The sequence below is a fragment of the Cygnus atratus genome, chromosome 17 (assembly GCF_013377495.2).
Source record: "Cygnus atratus isolate AKBS03 ecotype Queensland, Australia chromosome 17, CAtr_DNAZoo_HiC_assembly, whole genome shotgun sequence".
In the NCBI taxonomy this organism is placed as follows: Eukaryota; Metazoa; Chordata; class Aves; order Anseriformes; family Anatidae; genus Cygnus; species Cygnus atratus.
This window is the reverse complement of record NC_066378.1, coordinates 13,938,707-13,958,563: the sequence shown is the minus strand read 5'-3', so window position 1 is coordinate 13,958,563 and position 19,857 is coordinate 13,938,707. Positions and strand designations below refer to the sequence as shown.

At 47.7% G+C, this 19,857-nt stretch overlaps 1 protein-coding gene across 1 annotated transcript; it reads left to right on the top strand.

The window, feature by feature from the left end:
- The first annotated feature begins 2,842 nt into the window (after positions 1-2,842).
- Positions 2,843-17,979, top strand: FOXN4 (forkhead box N4). The gene is made up of 9 exons (XM_035565771.1): positions 2,843-2,925; positions 12,862-13,025; positions 13,896-14,011; positions 14,095-14,208; positions 14,354-14,481; positions 14,878-14,974; positions 15,060-15,267; positions 16,282-16,665; positions 17,282-17,979. The coding sequence occupies exons 1-9, from the start codon at positions 2,843-2,845 to the stop codon at positions 17,533-17,535; spliced, it is 1,548 nt and encodes a 515-aa protein (XP_035421664.1). The 3' UTR covers positions 17,536-17,979.
- Positions 17,980-19,857: the final 1,878 nt, after the last annotated feature.

Sequence of the window (19,857 nt, the reverse complement as noted above, 5' to 3'; positions counted from 1 at the left end):
GAGCTCTGTCCAGCCAAATTTTAAAAGTATCTCCAAGGGCTGAGATTCACCATCCTTCTGTGCCCTTGTGAAAACTTCTTCATAATGTTTAACCAGAAAGTTGTTGCAACTTGCTAAGTACTCTTCTATGTGTTTGGTGAACTAAGCTCTTTATCCCTTTACATTTCAGTTTAAGCTCCCCTAGTGAGCAAGACAGGTACAAACTACCTACCCGTCTACTTCATACCTGTTATAATCCAGCCCTTCCAAGCAGGAGATATGCAAATCACCTGGATGAGAGAAACAAATCTGTACATTATATGTATTACTACAAGGAAACCAGCTGAGCAGAAAGTTCAACACAATGGCCAAAGTAAATTCTCAGGAATTCTAAAAGAAATATCATGTTCTATCTTTACCTCTCCTACAAATATTTTAGCTACAGGAACAAAAAAAAAATGTTTTTAAGTTGCAAGGTAAGACTATAAAGGCTACAAGTAGACCTTAATTTTAAAAAAAAAACTGTACAACATATCATTGTAATTTAGGAAACACTTGCAACTGTGTGAACTCTATGCCTTAGGCTCCAGCAGTACTGTTACTTTTTTTAATGCTCCTTTTTGGTTCTCCAGATGTGCCTGGGATAGGCCCTGATGCTAAGAAGTATTGATTACTCTCCATTTCTATTGACAGTAATTAACAGAGGAATATTTGATGCTCATCAAAGTGAACAGATTCTCATTAAGAGCAGAAGAAAAGATCTCCCCTGCCTTCACATTCCATTCCCTCTGTACCACATGGCAAACTGTCAGGCATAAGCAAATAGATTTCTCATGAGATCTGCGTTTCCATTCCACACATGTAAAGCGTTTCCACATTTAAACTTTATGCAAAGCCTGAACAACACAGTTTCATCACTGATTTCAAACTGCTTCTACGCAGAGGCCACCTTTCATGACAAGTAAGGTAGATACCTGTTTCGATGGTGGATTTACAGGAAGAATAATCTGGTAAAGCAAATCAAGACCCGACAAGCCCAGGCCAATAGTTTCTGGGGTTGTCCCTCCACTGGCACGGGCTTTGCCTGTGGTTCAGGCGTTTCGATCCCATCTGTTACGTGGAGGTAACGCTGTCCTAACCTCGCACCTTTACAGTTCACTTCTGGGTAGGTGCAACGTGCTTAAAAACCCTCTGGAGAAAGAGGTACAAGCGTGAGTTAGGTTAAGCTCCACGGGCACCCCCAGCTCCCAGCAGGGAGAGCAGCTTCCCCTCAGCCCCCTGTGAGGGGAAGCCCCCCTCGCCTTGCAAAGGCCGGGCTCTCCGCTCACCCATTTAGTTTTTTTCAAGGTTTAGGGTTTTTAGGTGGCCCTCTGGAGCCCCCTCGCCCTGCCTTGTGCCCGACCCGGCCGCCCTTCTCCCCCTCCGGGCCGCTCTCCTCACAGACCCGAGGCGGGCCGGCGCCTCCCCGCGGTGTGCCCGCCGCCGGGCCCGCCTGACGGAGGGCTCGGGGCCGCCGCTCGCGGGCACCTTCCCGCGGCCGGCCAGGGGGTGGAGGCCGGCCCGAGGAGCGGCGGGCCCGGCGGCGGGCAAAGCGGGGCTGCGGGCGGGGAGAGGCGGCCCCGGGCGCTGCCTCCTCATCGAGCGGGGCCAGCGGGCACCGGCGGGCGGTTCGCAGCCCCGCGGCGGGGCGGAGCGGGGGGGGGGGTCCCCGGCGGCAGCCCCCGGGCGGTTCCCCCTCAGGGGTCTCATCCCCACAACCGCCGGTTTGAACGCGGGGGGGCGGGTCGCTGGGTGTCCCCCCCCACACCCTTCCCCTCAGCGCGCTGCCCGGGTGCTAAACCCCCCCAGAAAGTTGCGAGAAGCTGGTGGTTTTTTTTTTATTTTTTTATTTTTTTAACTCCCCCTCTCGGCTCGTTTAGCGTTAACCACGGCCAGGTCCCCCCGGGCGTGAAGAGAGAAAAAGGGGGGGGGGGGGGGGCGGGGGGGTTCTCGCAGCGCTGCCGGGAAACGCCGCGCTCCGCCGGCCCTGCCCCGGCCCTGACCCTGCGGGCGGCCCCGGCCGCGCATGCTCCAGGCTGGACAGCTCCTGAGAGGGAAATTTAAAAACGGGCTGGAGCCCGGCCGCGCCGCCCAGCCGCCGCGCTCCCCGCCGCCGGCACCCCGTCCCCAGCCCCGAGCCGCCGGGGGGGCCCTCACCCCGCTGAAGGCTTCACCCCCCCCCGCTCCCCCCACCGGAGGGCCGGTGTCCCCCGAACCGCCGGGCCGGGCCCCCGCTGAGGGCAGCCAGCGGACTCCGAGCACCCCCCCCCTGCGCTCCGAGGGCCGCCAGAGGGAGACCCCGCCGCGCCGGGCCCCCCCCCCCCCCCCCGCGAGGGCCGCCAGGTTTGTGGGAGCGGCGGGGGCGCGGGGTGCGGCCGAGCTCCGAGGGGCCCCAGCTTCGCCTGCCGGTGTCCCCCCCCCCCCCCCCCGGGGGGTGGGGGGCTGAGGCAGCGCGGTGAGGGCTCGCCGTCCCCCCAAAGAGCACCGGGAGCCGGGCCAGGAGCTCGTCCCAGCGGTGAAACGGCACCGAAAGCCCCGCCGGTGTCGTCCCGGCCGGCCTCGCTGCCCCGCCGGGGCTCTGACGCTCGGGCTGAGGGGGCTCCCCCCCCCCCCCCCCCCCCGGGAAGCCTCTCAGGGCCCAAATAGCGACCCTGGGCTGGTGGGTGGTGGTAAGGCGCCTTCGGCTCCCTTTCCCTTCAGCCCAGGTGCTTCAGTGGGGTTTTTGTTGATTCCCCCCTCCGCTGCTGAAATGCTGGATAGCTACTCCACGCCCGTGTGAATGCTTTCTTTCTGTTTTGTGTTGTTTTTGTCTTTTGCGAAGGAGATGATAGAAAGCGATCTCCCGTCCATAATGTCAGGAGTCCTTAGGAATTCAGGGCAAAATCACCACCCTGCACAGGAGTACAGGTGAGGACTCTTTACCAGTTCAACGGTACGCGCTGCGCTGTCAAAGCCTGCTGACTGAGGTTGTTTTAACAGTTCTCGTGATTTCCTTACCAAAATGTAGTGTATAGAAATCCTGCTGTCAAAAAAGCTAACTGCGTTACTTCTCTGCGCCGAATTGGATTTCTAAGGTGGTGACTGCTTATAATGCGTTACTTATTTAGAAGTATTCCTGTTTAAAGTGTTTTGGTGCTAAGCCATTTTTGATAAATACACCTTCAGAGCCTTGGGCTGACCTTCTAGCAAGCTCTCTCTACTGTAAAGTGTTGCCAGACAAGGATGTCTTTCTTTAATTATTTAAATATTCCCTTTCAGATTGCGTTTTGCATTATTATGAAGTAGTCATTGAATGTCTCCATGACATGCAATACACACTGGGAGAGTTTTTCATTAAAACAAGTATTTATGTAGTACTCCAAAGCACTGACTTCTGTCAGAGTTCTGCTACTATCAGTGGGAACAAATCTGGATTTGTCAACAGCCTCTGATAATTTGCCTATGCCAATATGCATGCAGTTATCATGTAAAAGTATTGTTAGAAGTCAGAGGACAGTTATGCATGGATTACAGTGCGCTGGGTTAACTTAGGTTACATCTTGTCATATGGTGCCAAGTTCCAAGAAATACGTAATAGCAGAGCGTGATCTGGTTCTCACAATTAAAAACAAACCAAAACTCTTTTTTATTTTTTTTTAAATAAGGAGTGACAGACTATCACCTTCCTCCCAGCCTGAGGGTGTTTTCACACGTTTCTGTGCGTAAGAGTGGTCAGCCGCAGATATTCTTCTAACAGCCTCTTTCTATTCAAAATGCAAACACTGTGCTGCAGCCTCTTGCAGCTCAACAAGTGATTTGCAATACTCTCTGAAGCCACTGTGGAAAAAAAGGTTTGTGGAACTCTGTTTTGCTGTTTATTAAAAGGCTGTTTGCTCTAGGCATTTTGTTGGCTATGTAAATATTTGTAAAGAAATTAGTATTTAATGAAGGGTGTGTATGAGAGAGGCTTCTGGGTACTTATGTGTAAGTCTGTACCGGTGCCCTGAAGAACTCACCACCTTAACAAAGACCCTTATTATGGAGAGAGCTATTCTTTAACTCATAGCTGCAGAAAAACAAAAACAAAAACACTTTTTTTGAGAAAGGTTGAATTTATCTTACTGCCAGCAAAGGAATTGTAAGAGTTTCTCCTTTTATCGGGGTCAACTACTTTTTAAAACTACTGTTAATTCTCTGTTAAGCATTTTGAACTCAGTGATCAGAGTTCTCTAACGTTTTCAACCCATTTGTGATTTCTTTATTGCAGTTCTAAAACGAATTATTTGACCTCGTTTAATAGTGGCAAATTCTGATAAAAATGCATAAAATCTGAACTGCACCATAAATGCAGAGCAGTATTTGTCCTACTTCATGAGAAAACACTTTGGATTATGTAAAAGAAAATCTTTTAGACTGAATGATTTTAAGAAAAGAATAGACCTGTCAAATTCTATCAGCTCTGTTTACTCTCCTGCTGTCACCACAGTCCAAGACTGGAACCCACAGTCCTGAGTGCTCCATGGGGGAGCATCAAGGCTCCACAAAATGGGAATGGCCTCCAATTAGTGAGTGGGAGGCTGGGGCTGTGCTGAGAATACTCTTCTGTCTCACTTGGAATCTTTCAATTGGGCAGTTGGACTTAGAGGAGACCAGGCTTTCCTGGGAGGCTGCAGGAAGAAACACTGAAAGGGGGAGAGAGCGTGTGCATGTGGGCAGGGGATCAAATCAGTAAATGCCAATACGTTTTCCTGCATTTATGCATAGAGCTTGAAACTATGGATTTGTTTGTTTGTTTAAAAAAAATAGGGAAAAAAAATGATTTTAGCAGACATTAGAATTCTCTGTATCTAAAGCATCTACAGTAAATTTGAGGTAGCAGATAGCAGCCCAATCCTCAGGACTACTCTGTGCAAAGTCCAAGCACTTTTTGCACCATACTAAAACCATTTTAGACAAGTATCTATTCTGCGGATTCAGCTGTGGGATATAAAACATCACACTGTATAGGAATGATTAAGGGCCGTCACAGCTTCTCCAAGTCCTATGTTGTTATGGAGCTTTCACTGCCTGGCTATCAGTGCAAAGTCAAACTTGCTATTAGCAGATGCCTCTCTCACTTTCCCAGAGAAAATACCACCTCCTTCACTATTTTCATAATTGCAGTGGTGACAAGTATTTCTAATGATTTCATGTTAGATTTCAGGGAATAAAGGCAGAGAGTAACAACACTTGGAGTTTTTAAACCTTTAACACTTTACTAACACTTTGTTAGTCATAATTAAAAACCTAATATTATGTTTTAGCGTAAATATTTTGGTATCAGCATCAAAGCAACGAGCAGAGTACCGTGCAATGGTGCACTTGTGGTTATCTCAGCACAAAGCTGCATATGTCATAGGAGCTGAATGAAAGCTACCAAACCAGTGGAGAGCTCCCCTGGTCTTCAGTGGCTTTGGAGCTGGTCTTTGAGATTCAGCTCATGATTGTTGTGGTCTTCTTGCAGTATTTTTTTTTCCCCTGAAATTTGCAGTCCATGTTCACGCAGTCTAGTTTAATTGGTGCTAAGAGAAGTAGAAGATCTATGGCAACGTATACAAGCGCAGAATCAGATTTAATATGAAGGTCTTCAGCAATAGCAGCCCCAGTGAGGCAGATGAGGTTATAGTAACGGATTTACAACAGTTTACTTTTGGCTTGGCTAAAGTGGACTTGAACTCCAGCAGCTCGGCATTTTGTGTAAGGACGGTGGTTTTATTCTTTCATTGTACTGTAGCTGTGTATTATCATATATTTCCAACTGACAGAAGCCTTATGTAGTATTTTGAAGGCCTTGTAATGCATTTTCTATTCACGTTAAACTGAAATCAAGTTTTGAATAAGAATCCTTTTGGTTGGTCATGAGTAGTGACTCCACCATAAAGCACGTAGCGTATTAGTGGACTATATCCCCCTTCATCCCATTTTAATTGTCCCTCTGGTTCTTAAATAAATTGCTCTATATTTAGCTGATTAGGCACTCTGATGATTATTTTTTGCTGTAATAATTACTTTATGCTACCGTAGTTTATCATCAAATCATGTTTAAAAGGTAAAGGGTTTTCTTGGTTAAGCTGTTCTTCAGTTCTTGTCCCAAACAGTTACGGTGTCACTTTCTCCAGCTATTGATCCAGCAATTACTTAAGACTGGCAACAAATCCCGTAAGCCTTGAATTGCCATGTGTATAAATTAATCATATACACGTAACCACTGTGTTTCGTATGTTCCAGATGTGACTGCATGCAGTGGTGACAAAGGCAGACAGTCTTTACCTTCTGTGACGCCGCGTACCTTTCAGCTCTCCTGAGTGGTAGTCTCGTATCTGGGTTTGAACTAGGGAGAGCGAGCCACAGTTCAGGATGTCTGCCAGTCACTCCCGCGGGTAGGTGGCGGCTGGGAGTTTGCAAGAAGTAAATTTCTGCAGACAGAAGGTTACAAATGCATAACTAACGACACCGTAATTGTTCCTGAAGAAAATGTCAGTGTCCATTCCCTTGACACCATGTGTGTCTGACAGGGAGTGAGATAATGACTTGATGTGTCGGAGGAATTTCATCACAGTAGTTGCTTCATTCTTTCAAAAAAATGTGAGAAACCTCCTAGGAATCGGTCAAACTCGGGCTGCTGTGGATTGATTTAAGTGGATTAGCTCAGCTGTTTCCTATGCAGTTCCTGAAATGTGCTAATCAGCATTAATAAAAAATAGTGGCCCTCGCTCCTCAAATTGTCTTGTAGTTACTGCCAGAGCTAGGGAGGGCTGGTTTGTATCCAGGCAGCATCCCGCTGGCTTCTGCGGCTTCTGTTTCCAGTGAAACCAGAACTGAGCTCCTGTGTTACCTCACGGGAGGTGCTTGACCTCCAGCTCAAGACAAGGGAGCAGAAGAGGAATCTGTATCTTTTCAGCATTCCTCTGAGAAAGCTCTTATTTTACCCACTGACAAAAACCTCGTCTGTGCGGAAAGGAGACTTGCTGGGTGACCACAGCAGCAACTAAGGCAAGGGAGGCAGGTTCTTGCACCAGTGCAAAACCCGGGATAGTATATTTTATGTTCCCTTTAGACTGGAGTAAATGTCTACTCAAGATCCCAGGCAAGTAAATCAGTTCAGTGCTAATGAACCACAGCTGAAGCAATGTCAAAGGAAAAAAATAGCTTCCCTGGTGGACAAGACTATCGATTTTTACAGAAAACATTCGCGTGGTGCCAGATACTTCAACGCTTTTTTGCGGGAGAAACTGATTTTGACATTAGTCACAGCGGATTTTTTTTTAATTTTAGTTAAACAAAACAGATTGTAGATTAAGATACTGGCTGCATTTGGCAGATGCCACTCTACGGGAAGAAGGGATGATTGTGGGTGAAGCAGAGCAAGGAGCGAGCGTCTGGGAGTTCAGTGCTGACATTGCTGCTAACTTCCTCTTAGGCTTAAGCAAATCATGCAGGTCACTCGTAATTCAGTTTCCCTTCATCCCATGCCGAAATGATGTAACGGGGTGTTGGGAAACCCAGAGCTGAAACGTATAAAAGTCTCCAAGAGCATGCATAGCTGGATCTGTTAGAGCATAAGTGTCTTTGTGGGAGGTTTTTGGAGAATCGTCTTCTCTTCTGCACCGTGATGTAAGGAAAGGAGAACAGCAACACCTGACAGGGTAATTGTGTTATTTGCTTTTTCCTCACTAGCTTTGGTTCATCTAATCCAAAGTTTCCTGAGTTGTAGCTGAGGAGGGATGTTCTGGTTGTCCCTAGAAAGCTGCCTAATTTCTGTTCTTATTTCCAGCAAATCCAGAAATTGCTAGAAGAACTTCTAGCAGGGAGGAGAAAGGCAGGCTAGACGTTTGGGACTGGATGGGTGGCGTGACTTCAAAAGGTGAAGTGGAACTGCAGAGCAAAGCAGTGGTGAGAGCTGCTGGCCGTGGGCAGGTGAGGAGGTGGAGCAGGAACGGGGAGGAAGGAGGCAGATGGTTGTGGAGCGTGGAAAACAGAACCTCGTGCAGGGAAACACCTGCAGAGGGTAAAGTGCGAGGAAGAGCGTGTAGAGGGAAAGAGCAGAACAGATGGGATGAGGAGCAAAAGGAGACGGGGAAGTTGACTCCGTTAATAAAAGAGAGTAATTCTCACCATGGGGACAGCTGAAGAGTCACAAACATAAATATTTTCCTTGTGTTGCTTTACATAAGGGAAATTGTTGTGCTTGTTCTAAGGACGTTACGTAACCCCAGACAAAAGCAAACAGTTCCTCATAACCGCTTCAAGAATGGGTTTTCTGAGGACTTCTCCAGTTCAGTTGTCACTCACTGGGTAAACTGTTGCAAACAGCTAGTTAAGGACCTGTCATATCACCCCGATTGCTTCTACTTGTTGAACAGTGCCATTGCTCACAAAAAGCTCAGAAGTCAGTGCTAGCAATGGTAACGAAAATTGTTTATTGAGTGAGAGGCGTCCTGAAACTGTGGTTGAAGCTGAACATGCCAAATGTGACCACGATGCTTTGGTCTGACTCTGTTTAGAACAGAGGCAATGACGAGTCGCCACCATGCTCTAATCCCTTTGAGAGAGATCACTAGATCTGCTCTACAACATCAACCAGTTTGAGCGCTTGGCATCTTTTAGGGGCGTGCTCCAGGGGTGTGCTCCAAGCAGGCAGAGCCCCCTGAAGTGTGGGAGGTCCAATGTGCACAGGAACGTGTAACTGCATACAGTATCACAAGCTGGAATGCCCCAGTGTTGGCTGAACCCCCTGGAGATAAAAATATTTTAGGGTGTGCTGGTCGCTGCCGAGCTTTTCTTCAGTCTCAGCAGACGTGTTTGGCGGACCTTCTGTAGTACTGCTGAAGGTTCCTGTGCTCTCCAGTGCCGAGTTCCTCTCACAACAGAGCCCGCAAGCGTGGAAGCGGGGAGTTGACGCTGACAGCAGTCTGCGGTGACCACCACGTTACATCCAGCTCGGTGGGTCCGGCTGCGTTAGAACAGCTCAACGCGAGGAAGGATGCTAAGGTCGGGTTTACGAATACAGAGCCAAATTCAATTCTTACGCTGCAGGCTTCTGCAAGGTGGTGCCAGGAATGAATCTTTCCCTATAGCTAGGTGCTCTGTTGGTGTCTCCTGCCGATGCCAAGTTAACTGTTTCCAACAGCAAATGTGCCAGCAGCACACGTGTACGTGAGGGGAAGAAAGTAAGCTATCCTTAGGTACGTGTAACACATGATTTTGCACTGCTGACAGGCTCTTGTGAGCTTGGTCAAGTGTGCGACCAGTGCGGGACTCCAATTTCTCAGGGATTCCTGGCAGAAAACTGTAGCTCAGCATAAGGAGGTCTGGAAAGCTGCTTCATTTTAACAGCAACTTTTCCTGTTTCAAGTAAACTTTCTGCGGGCTGGCTGCTGGCCAAGGGCTATTTCCCTGACTAGGTAAATATTTTGGGCAAGGTGTGACAGAGCAGACAGCAAAGACGAATGTTAGCACTGAGCACTGCGGCATCATGTACCGTAGCATAAATCCTCACCATCGTGTGGAGTCTTACGGATGCGGTGGCCTTTCTAGGACAGAAACACATAGAAACAGAAGGGGTCTTCCTGCAGAGATTTGCAAGGAGAGGGGTAAAAACGGAGTTGATAATTTCACCACACCTTTAAAAACTAATATTATGTTTGCAACACGTTTGGCACGACGGGAACCTTTCTGCGTTGGGGTGCAGCAGCTCGGCGTGTGTACCAGGCAGCCCTGGGGAATGTGCAGCTGGGGACACTTTGGGCAGTGTGCATTAATTACAGCGTATCACTATTTATCTCATTTACATGCCTTGAAAGGAAATGGCTGCTTTTACTACAGTGCCCCATTGTGCCAGGGCTGTGAACGCCCGTCTGAAGGCACGATCTCTGACTCCTGAAGTTTACCCTCAAATGCGAGATGAAAGGGGTGGTGGAGGGGAACAGAATCAGAGTGCACGAAATCACAGCCCGTGTTTATCCATCTGCAGTTGGCCTGCCCAGCCCATTTTGCAGGTCGGACAGATTGAGCCCTAAGAGATTAAAATGTTAGGTATCACTGTGCACAGCTCTCCTTCCAGAGACAGTTAGCTCAGCATTTCTCACTGAAAGCCGGACACACACTGAGCCTGCGTACCGAGATAAGCTGCTTTTAGCTGGGCATTTAAAACACCTCCGTCAGACAGCAGTGGGTGTGCTGTAAGCAGCCTCGCCTTCTTTAAGGTGTATGAAATTTCAGCATTGATTTTTGAGGACAACCAGGAGAATAATCCTTAAATGTGAAATATTTATTTTACTCTGATTAAATTTACTTTTAGTCCCGTGATCAATGAAGACAGTTATCCTGGCAGTGATTCTGTGTACGTGAGCAGCAGGGGTGACCGTAAAAGAACTGTAAGCTCGATTTCAAAGAGCCGTGCCGTACTAGCGTGGGGAAGGGAAGAAAATGTCTTTGTTTTGGAAAAAGAGCTGGCTTGTGCACCTTGCCTTGTTACTATACGTTATTGCCTCTTGGTACGTGTTTAAAATGGAGCTTGGTGACTGTGGTATCGACCTAAAAAATTCAGCCACTGTCCTTGTCATCACCTGGTCCGCACTGGTCATGGGAGAGAAGGGATGGGATGGGATGCGCGTGGGCCTGCGTGGCCAGGGAGCGATGCTGCCCGAAGCGGGACAAGCCTCCAGGACGGTGCCCAGCGCCCCGGAGGAGCTGCGTGCGGAGCCACCGGTGCAAGGACTGCGAGAACAACGTGGGGAGACCTCTTCCCCCCGAAGAGACGACGGCTGCTGCTGCTGCTGAGCCCGTGCAGGGCTGATCCCCGGGCTGACAGGCGGCGTGTGCGGTGGGTGCTGACCCGCGCCGCCCAGCTGACCCCGGCGCTCGCTGCCCGGGCTGCGGGGACCGGCGGGGAGCGGGGTGCCAGATGGCGGGGGTGTGCGCGCTGTGTGTCGCCTGTCATCCGGCCAGATTAATGTGGGGTTTGTAAAAGGGAGGAGGGGGGAAAAAAAAAAAAACAACAATTAAGCAAGAATCCCAAAAACAATCGAGGCCACGTGCCACTGGGCAACAGTCGTTGCTCCACAATGGGTTATCGGCTTACAATGAACGGGGCCAACTGTTGCAAACGACATGAGCCTGCCCAGTTTTCAAATCATTTAATGCCCTTGTTTTCTTCCGATCCAGCCAATGTCTGGGCCAGCAGAGCGGTCACCTGACATTCTTTTTATGTATTTAAGTCCCAGGCCTCACAAAATAACTGAACAGGGGTAACCATGGCAATGCTAATTATTGCACTATAACTACAGTAAGAGAAAGAAGCCAGGGTAGGCTGGGAGAGAGGTTCGAAGATGTTTTGGCCAGGATTTGGGCTTTTGGCTCCTGCTCATGGGTGTCTTTTCTTTTTCTTTTTCTTTTCACAGTCTTTTTACAAACAAATACATTAAATTCTGCTTTAAAGATCTAGTAGATAATAGTTTGGGGAAGTTTGATGCGTGTTTCTGGAAATCCTGAATAGAGGAGCTGAAAGCTCCTGGGCAGCCAGGCACTACAGCTCTGGCTCCCTCTGTTAAGCTGCTTTGGAATCATGTAAAACATAAAAGATGCTCCAGCCAGCGACCAGATTTATTTAAGGCTTCTGCATCGTTATTTGGCAGCAACACACCTGTTAGTGCCACGCAGCTGGCTTTAACACTTCTACGAGAGAGCTCTTTAAAGGCTTTGTTTCAAAAGCAAAATCAACTACATCCAACCAAACTGTTCTTCTGGACGAGAAAGGTGTCTTCCTGCACAGGAATCCTGCTGGGTTTGCCCTGGGTCTCTAATGATACCTCACATGTCCCAAGTGCTGCTGCACTCCTCAAGATTCCCGTGACTGCTGAGACAGTTTAACATAAGTAAAATAGTTTATCCTTTCATTCGCGATAGTTTTTGTTGCCTTTAACTGGAGTTTTGACCACACAGGAGCTTGTGAGTACTATAAATATCTCCCATCATTTCAGTTTTCTACAACACATGCCATCAGAAGCAAAACAAAGGCAGGTGTTAAGGAGCATGCAGAATGTGTCAGAGCAGAGCTTTAAACCAAAAGCAGTCTGTCACAGCTCTGCCTCGGTCTTGTCAGCTAAAGACAGACTGGATGGTCTTGTGTACTCAGTCTGTAGCTCTTCATTTCGATCATTTAGGATGTGAAAACTGCCTAAAAGAATTGGTTCACGTGCTTCGTGGTTCCTTGTAATGTATCAATAACTTCGTATGCCCAAATGGAAGAGATCAACAGCTCATTCTCTCATTTTGTCTATGCAGCAGATCTCTGCCTATCTGTCCCCACCAACGGGTACAGTGGCAGGGGAAAGCTCTCTCCAGGTGTTAATGCCAGCAGCAGGTTCTGGAGGATCTCGGCACAGAAACATCTTCCAAGGCTGGCTGCTCACTGGATTTCAAGGTTTATGCGAATTTGCCAGGTTAAAAATCCTGACAGGTTTCTTCTACATCAAGGCCATGCAAGTGCAAATTTCTGACAAATGTGAAAACAATGAATCAGCTTTGGTTTTGTTTCTAGGCAGTTTCTCTTCCAGGTTCTCATGCTTTCTTCCCCTCCAAATACTGCACGAGAAGTTTTCTTAACTAAAACGTTTCGAATTGTACAAAGCAACACATGATTATAGGCTAAGGACGTTGGTAACCAGCTAGCTGTGAAACAAAAAGTCGCATCTGAACTCTGCAAGCAGAATCCCAGCCTGATGTGTTTTCCCTGCTGACCTTCATGAGCTTAGGCATCCCAGACATCTCCTTTCTGACCAGGGACATCTCTGCTCTGTTCTAACCTTTCACGCTATTTTGCAGGCTCTTAGCTTCTGACCCCTCCCAGCTGAGCGAAGATGACCTCCCCAGTGACTTGCAGTCCTTGTCGTGGCTGACATCTGTTGATGTTCCTCGTTTACAACAGATGGCCAGTGGAAGAATGGATTTTAGCCTTGGCGCTCAGAATGCATTGCTACAACAGACAGGTAAACTGTTAGGAGGTTAAACAACCGCTCTTGAAATGACACAGCCTCCTGCCCCTTTTACTTTCCTCCACACATGCCAGCTCTCCTATTAGTAGATTTGGTTTAGGTACATTACGTTTCACTTCCTGCCAGAAGACTGGAGGCTGTTGTCTCCTGATAATAAGGATATCGTTGATATATTTCTTTCATTTGAAGAGGCAGAGTCCTAGCAGTCACAACAGCGGTCTCAGGGTCCGATTGACTGTTCTGCTCAGTGTAGTTGCTGTTGCCTTGTGTGAACTCGGGCCAAGGTATTTAAGACTTGCATTTCAGAGGTTTTCAACAGCTTTGAAATTAGGTAATTAACCTTTCTTGTTTGTTTCAACATTGATAAAATTAAGAGCATCTTATTTACCCCATACCTGTTTGCTTCATACAGACTTACAGCATGTGTTCACTGAACGCCTTTCTTTTCGTTGTGAACATTCTGTAGGTAAACACACTTGCTCCCTAAGGCATTCTGCTGAGAGAGCTCAGTGTATCATCTTGCTTCCTTTAGAGCAGAACTATATCTGGAGTACAAATAGTGCTGAATTTGTGTTTTTTTCCCTTTTTTCTTTAGTAGGATACTGTGTCTGTAACACCGCTGTGGACTGTTAAACAGCTGTCATCTTTCATTCCCCGCATAACAAGTTTTAGAAGCAGCTGAAGTCATCTTTGCAATTTGTGAAATGTTCAGGGTTCTTTTGGGATGGAAAGCTATAGAGAGGTGTGATTATCCACTCCAGAGCTTAGCCGTGTTAACTGCATCTATTAAAAGTAAATGTCAGCTCTCTTTTCTGAAGTGTACTTTCATGTGAACATTTATTGCATTTACTTTCTCCAAAACAGGTCCTGTGGCAAGCAATATGCACTCCTCAGGAGCACCTGGCGCAATGATTCATGTCCAGGCCAGCCTGCCACAGGGAATCCTGGGTTTGAATTCAATTTCAACACATGGAACAAATGTAAGAGCAACCCTTGCAACAGTTCTTAGGGAAAGATGTTGGTAATTTCAAGACTGACATGTCTGTTGTCTTTATCTCAGCAGATGAGCCAGTACCCTGTAGGTGGGCAGCCATCTCCTGGTTTACAGACACAGCAACAACTCTTCCCTCCTCCTCATTCACAGCAAGTGTTTGCTATAGCCCAGAACACACCACAGGTACTGTTATTTCCTTGTGATCTGTCTCAAAGTACCTTCCAAGATCATCTCTAGAACTCTTTCAAAAGAGAAAGAAAATCCCTAAGCCTACATATCTATGGACATTCTGCACCTGACATTTTCTTTCTTTTCCTTCTGCATATAGTGCAACCCAGCAGCAATCTACAACACGTCCTATGGGACTCAGACACACTATTCTCAGCCACGCCTGGCTCCTCACTCTGCCCAGGAACTTCATCCAAAACATTACCCCAAACCCATCTATTCATATAGGTGAGTAGGTAACAGCATAGCACGTTGCTTACAGTGTTCATCGGGATGATTTTAAATACCGTAAGCACGATAGCATGAGAATATTTGATTCCTTTTGAAGGGAACAAAAATCCCATCATCCACTCAAGAGTTCTGTGGAAACCGCCCCTGGCGGGTAGCAGGAACAAACGAGCAGCTGGACAACCAGCGTAAAGGTAGAAAAATAGCACAGAGGCGTAAAATCTGCAGGATCGCAGGGTGACTTCTGAAAACTCCCTGGCTATAGGTGCCAGGGGAAGCAGAGCACCACGGGAACCTCATGATCAGCCAAGTGTCTGAGGCTGCTAGACCAGGAGGAGGTGTGATGGGATGGCTACGTGTATGCAGCCTGTTGTTAAGTGTCTCTCTGTCCTCTAGTTGCTTGATTGCAATGGCGCTGAAGAACAGCAAAACAGGCAGCCTCCCCGTGAGCGAGATCTACAGCTTCATGAAGGAGCACTTTCCCTACTTCAAGGTATGCATACACCTGCAAGGGGGGAGTAGAACATCACAAATATTGTTCTCAACTTACTTCTCTAACACCTCTCTGCATCTTTCAGACAGCCCCCGATGGCTGGAAGAATTCTGTGCGCCACAACCTGTCCCTGAATAAGTGTTTTGAGAAGGTGGAGAACAAGATGAGCGGCACCTCTCGCAAAGGGTGCCTGTGGGCTCTCAATCCTGCCAAGATTGACAAGATGGAAGAGGAGATGCAGAAGTGGAAGCGGAAGGACTTAGCTGCCATTCACAGGAGCATGGCTAACCCAGGTAGGGATTACATTACACTTTAATTACTTATATGAGAGGTGAGGGGTTAAAAAAGTCTGTTTGTCCAGGAATACGTGTCTTAAGAAATAAGTTCTGTGGCGCAGAGCTGGCTAGCACAGAACCCCAGCCTTACACCAGCCTGCTCCTCAAACCTGCACAGCAGAAACACCCCCTGTGCTCTGCACTGAATCAAATCACTGCTGCTGCCCCGAGGCTGCGTGGCAGGGCAACACGCTGCTGCAGCCGGAGGTAACCGAACTGACGGTTGTGGCTGGAGGCGCTCAGCGTAAATCGGTCCCCAGGTTCAGGCCGGGTTATCTTTTTCCCCCGTGCTAACCTATCTAGCACATCCAAGACCATCTGAGGAGTTATGCTGCCTCCAGCGTTAGTATGTATAGTGGCAGGTTTCAACTGTTTGTTACTCTGCAAAACTCTTTAGTAAAACTTTCCCATTCTTACTTATAAAGACAAATGTTTTTGAAGCTTTCAGGAGCTCAATATTGGCAAAATCAATTGGAGTTTTTTGCTGTAAAATCTGTAATATGCAATCAATGACGAGTAGCATTCTCCTTTGCTTAAAAACAAAAGTGCCACTGAAACGGTCAGGAGGCTCTCAGATGAATCTTACCCAAAACCAAACAGAGTTCAGTGTCCCTGGAAGCAGGAGACCTCCTGAGGATGCTGAGTTCTGCAGCTGCCGGTCAGCTGCCATCAGCAGCAGCTCGGTTGCTCTGTGTAAATCTCACGTGATCATTTCTTCAGCTCCGTTAGGGGTTACCATGGAATTCGACTAGGGTAAGGGTTAAGGGTAGGGAAGTAGATGGCATTTCTTTGCCCTTTGCACAAAGATTGCCTTCTGTGCTGCTTCTCACACAATTACACTGTTTGCCTTCTCAGCTTTATGGCGTAAGTGTGTGGCTGTGCTCACAAGCAAAATGCTTTGACAGGGCCCTGCTTGAACAAAGGGGTTAAACTCACTCTTTTCTTCCCTGGGAACGGGTATTGCATGCACAGAGGAGCTGGACAAGCTGATCACTGACAGACCGGAGAACTGCAGGCGGCCCGGTAAACAGGCAGAGGCTGAGGTCTCCACCCTGACCCACATGGCAGCAGCCCAAGGCCGGATCTCCATCTCCCAGCTGCAGCCCCAGCCCATCATGACGCTCTCGCTGCAGTCCATCCCCCTGCATCACCAGATCCAGACCCAGGCTCGCATCGCCCCGGACTCGCCGGCACCTGCCCAAACGCCTCCTCTCCATGCTCTGCCCGACATGAGCCCCAGCCCCCTTCCCCACCACCCCATGGGCCGCGCACCTCCCGACTTCCTGACCATGAGCACGGACATGAACACGGAGGTGGACGCCCTGGACCCAAGCATTATGGATTTTGCATTGCAAGGTACAGGAGAGGGAATCTGGGGGAGCGGAGGGCAGGATTTATACAGTTACGGAGTTGCTGAGTATAGAAGCAGGGGTTTCAGTCGGTTGCACTGGGGTGGGATTAACTGAGATAAAAAACTTGTGGTGGGTGCTGGCCTGTGCAGCTTGACTTCCCTGGCTTTCCTCGGTGCGTTTCTGTGCTGTGCTAGATGGGAAAGCAAACTACCATCGTGGTTCAAGTGCAGGCACTATGATAGATGTAAGCAGGCATGCCTGACTAACGACCTGGGGCACCACATCTCTCTGCCCCTGGGAAACCATAGCTTTACCCGTGCTTTGGCTTTGCCCATTTGTAAAAGGAGAACGTCTTCGGCTTAGAGAGATGCTTAGCACAGTACCCGAGTTTCTGGTTAGCACGTCGTAGATAAATGCTGTTCGGAAAGGTCCGGCCTGCTGCTGGAGCCCAGAGGGCCTTGGGGGGAAGAGACTCAGTGCCTTTGCACTACAGCTGGTACCGTCTGCGAGCCGTGCTGTTTCTAAGCAGCATGGAAAACCCTTTAGTTAAGGACCGACCCCCTACACAGTGCCTGGGCAGGGTGGATGTGTTGCTGTGACTGGAATTTAATCTCTTAAAGGTAACATATGGGAGGAAATGAAAGACGACAGCTTCAGCCTTGATACCCTGGGTGCCTTCAGCAACTCCCCGCTGCACCTCTCAGACTGTGACCTAGGCACTCCCGGCCTCACCCCGGCCTCCAGCGGCAGCGACCACTCCTTCTCAGACTTGCAGGTCACGGGCCTTTACACCACCTACACGGCCCTGGACAACGTGGCGGCGGCAGCTCAGTACATGAACCCCCAAGGCAACAAGCCCATCGCTCTGCTCTAAGTTTTGCACCATTCCACGGCCCTCTAACTCAGGGGCCAGTTTCTCCCAACCCTGAAAATCTGACCCGAAAGCAATAAAACAGCTCCTCCTACAGACGCTTGGAAAGCGTTGGCTACTTACTGGCAGCATGTGATGCCAAAATAACTCAAACTGTTGGCAGTGGAGCTCCTTTCAGCCATGCCAGGAGCGCGGAAGGGGCATGGACGGTTGTGTTGCAGGACTGGGGAGCTCTTAAGGACTTGGAGGGAATCAGTCAGTAGGAACTTTTACTAGAATGCAGCTGAGCTAAAGACAAGCCCGGTTAAGGAAAATGCATCTACCCGATACTGTGATCTGGACGTGGACGTTGACGATGTCACACACACGGCAGCCAGCGCAAGCCAACGATCTGGTCAGCACCAAGGTGAAGCCCAGAAGAGTTGATCTCGTACCACGTTCATCTTTTTTTCTTCAATTGCCAAAAGACTATTGCCATCGAACAAAGATCACATGCAGTTTCTGGAGACAGTTGCACCTCTGACGCTATTCTGACGTGACTGTTGCTAATTTATTGTTATGAGATAGCAAATAGGAGCAAAAAAAAAAACACATGAAAAAGCAAACCTGTAGAAGACAACTGTTATATCGAGGGTTAAAAACAAAGTCCTTACGCATGAAGGAATTGGTACTACTGAATTATGGAGCTGACCACTGGCTAGAAGGTTTTTTTTTTTGTTTGTTTGTTTGTTTTTTTTTTTTTTTTTTAGGAATTATGCCTATTTTTAGGATTTTTTAAAAAAACTAGATTTCTTTGTAGTACTGTGTATTGTGTTTCTGTCTATTCTTGTGCTAGGCAGTATTACTATTTGTAAATTTATTTATAATTTATTGTTATTAAAAGAAATGATGTAAACTGAGCACTGTTCAATTTTTTAAAATGCTGCAGTAACCTGTTTTACATCAACTAAATTATTCCTGTTCAAAAATGCATAAGTTTTAATCACTGTTTGTTACACTACATTTCTTTTAAATAAGCACTTTTGATACTGTGAAACTCATGTTTTTTTAAAAAATTCAGAGACCAAATATTGTAACTGTACCATACCAATTCAGAATCGTCTTCCTGTTCTGATTAATCCAAGTAAAATTGATTCTAATTTAGATTTTTAGATTTACAAGCCCTGCTGTGTACTTGGTAACAAACATTGCAAAAAAAAATGATGAAACAGTAAAAAAAAAAAAAAAAAAAAACCTGTAAGTTGAAATGTAGCATTTAGTCTACTTATACCTCTGCGACCATGAATAATATTTATATCTCGTGTTTTGTCTGTTCCTGTTTGTTAAAAGGAGTTTCCTGCTCTGTCAGCCCCGGGTGTCGTACCCGCAGGCCCCACTGTCCCACGCTGCACGTGGCTGGGGCTGGCCCGAGGCAGAAGCCTCTCCAGCCGACATCCAGGTGCTGAACGCCCACCACAGACCCAAACACTGCAGCCAGAGCTTCACAGCTCCCCGCTGGGCGTTTGCGGCAGCCCCGGTGTGGGTTCCTCGTGCTGAAAATCGCGGTGGGTGAGGGTCAGGGGCCGGGAAGCATTGTGTGTCTGCGTCTTCCTAAGCGCACACAGCCATGGCAGCCCCTTCCAAAAGGGCACAATGGTCCAAATCGTAATTTATTGTTCAAGAACAAATGTGGTTAATGATCATTTGCTGTGACTGGTTTCATCTATGATGTCTTCATTTAAAAAAAAAATAAATATTATTTCTTAGCATTAAGCCCGGGTCCTTCTAGATGTGCTGCATCACAATTACTCCGGTGTCAAGCAAGCCCCTGCCAAGTGGCGCACTGCAGCTCAGCACCGACCAGTGAACCTAGGCACCTGCTACCAGAAAACCAACCCGGCCAGGAAACAGTTACACACAGCTTACAGATCAGAAATGTTTGACTCCAGCCACCTTGTCCAAGCGTGCTGAGAAGCAGACCCTGCTCTTGGATCTAAGACGTGTGTTTCCATGCCACCGCTACATAAAATTATCCACGTACTAAGCATTTGTAGCGCTCACCTGCAAATTGAAGGGCTTTTTTCTAAAAAAAAAAAAAACAAAAAAAAAACACCTTTCTTTGGCCTTCATTGTCTTTACAGACATAATGCAATGTCCAAGTTAAGGGCTCAAATCCTCCAGACGAGGTTACGGGTATTTACTGCATGAACTCTCCTTCCAAGAGCTGCTCAGTACCAAAACAGTTCCTGTGCTCGAGGGAAGGAGCCTGCTACCGTACAGCAGCAGCCGCCATCCCCTTCTCAGTCCCTCCCTTTTTATACAGTGACAAAATAAAAGAGCTCAGGA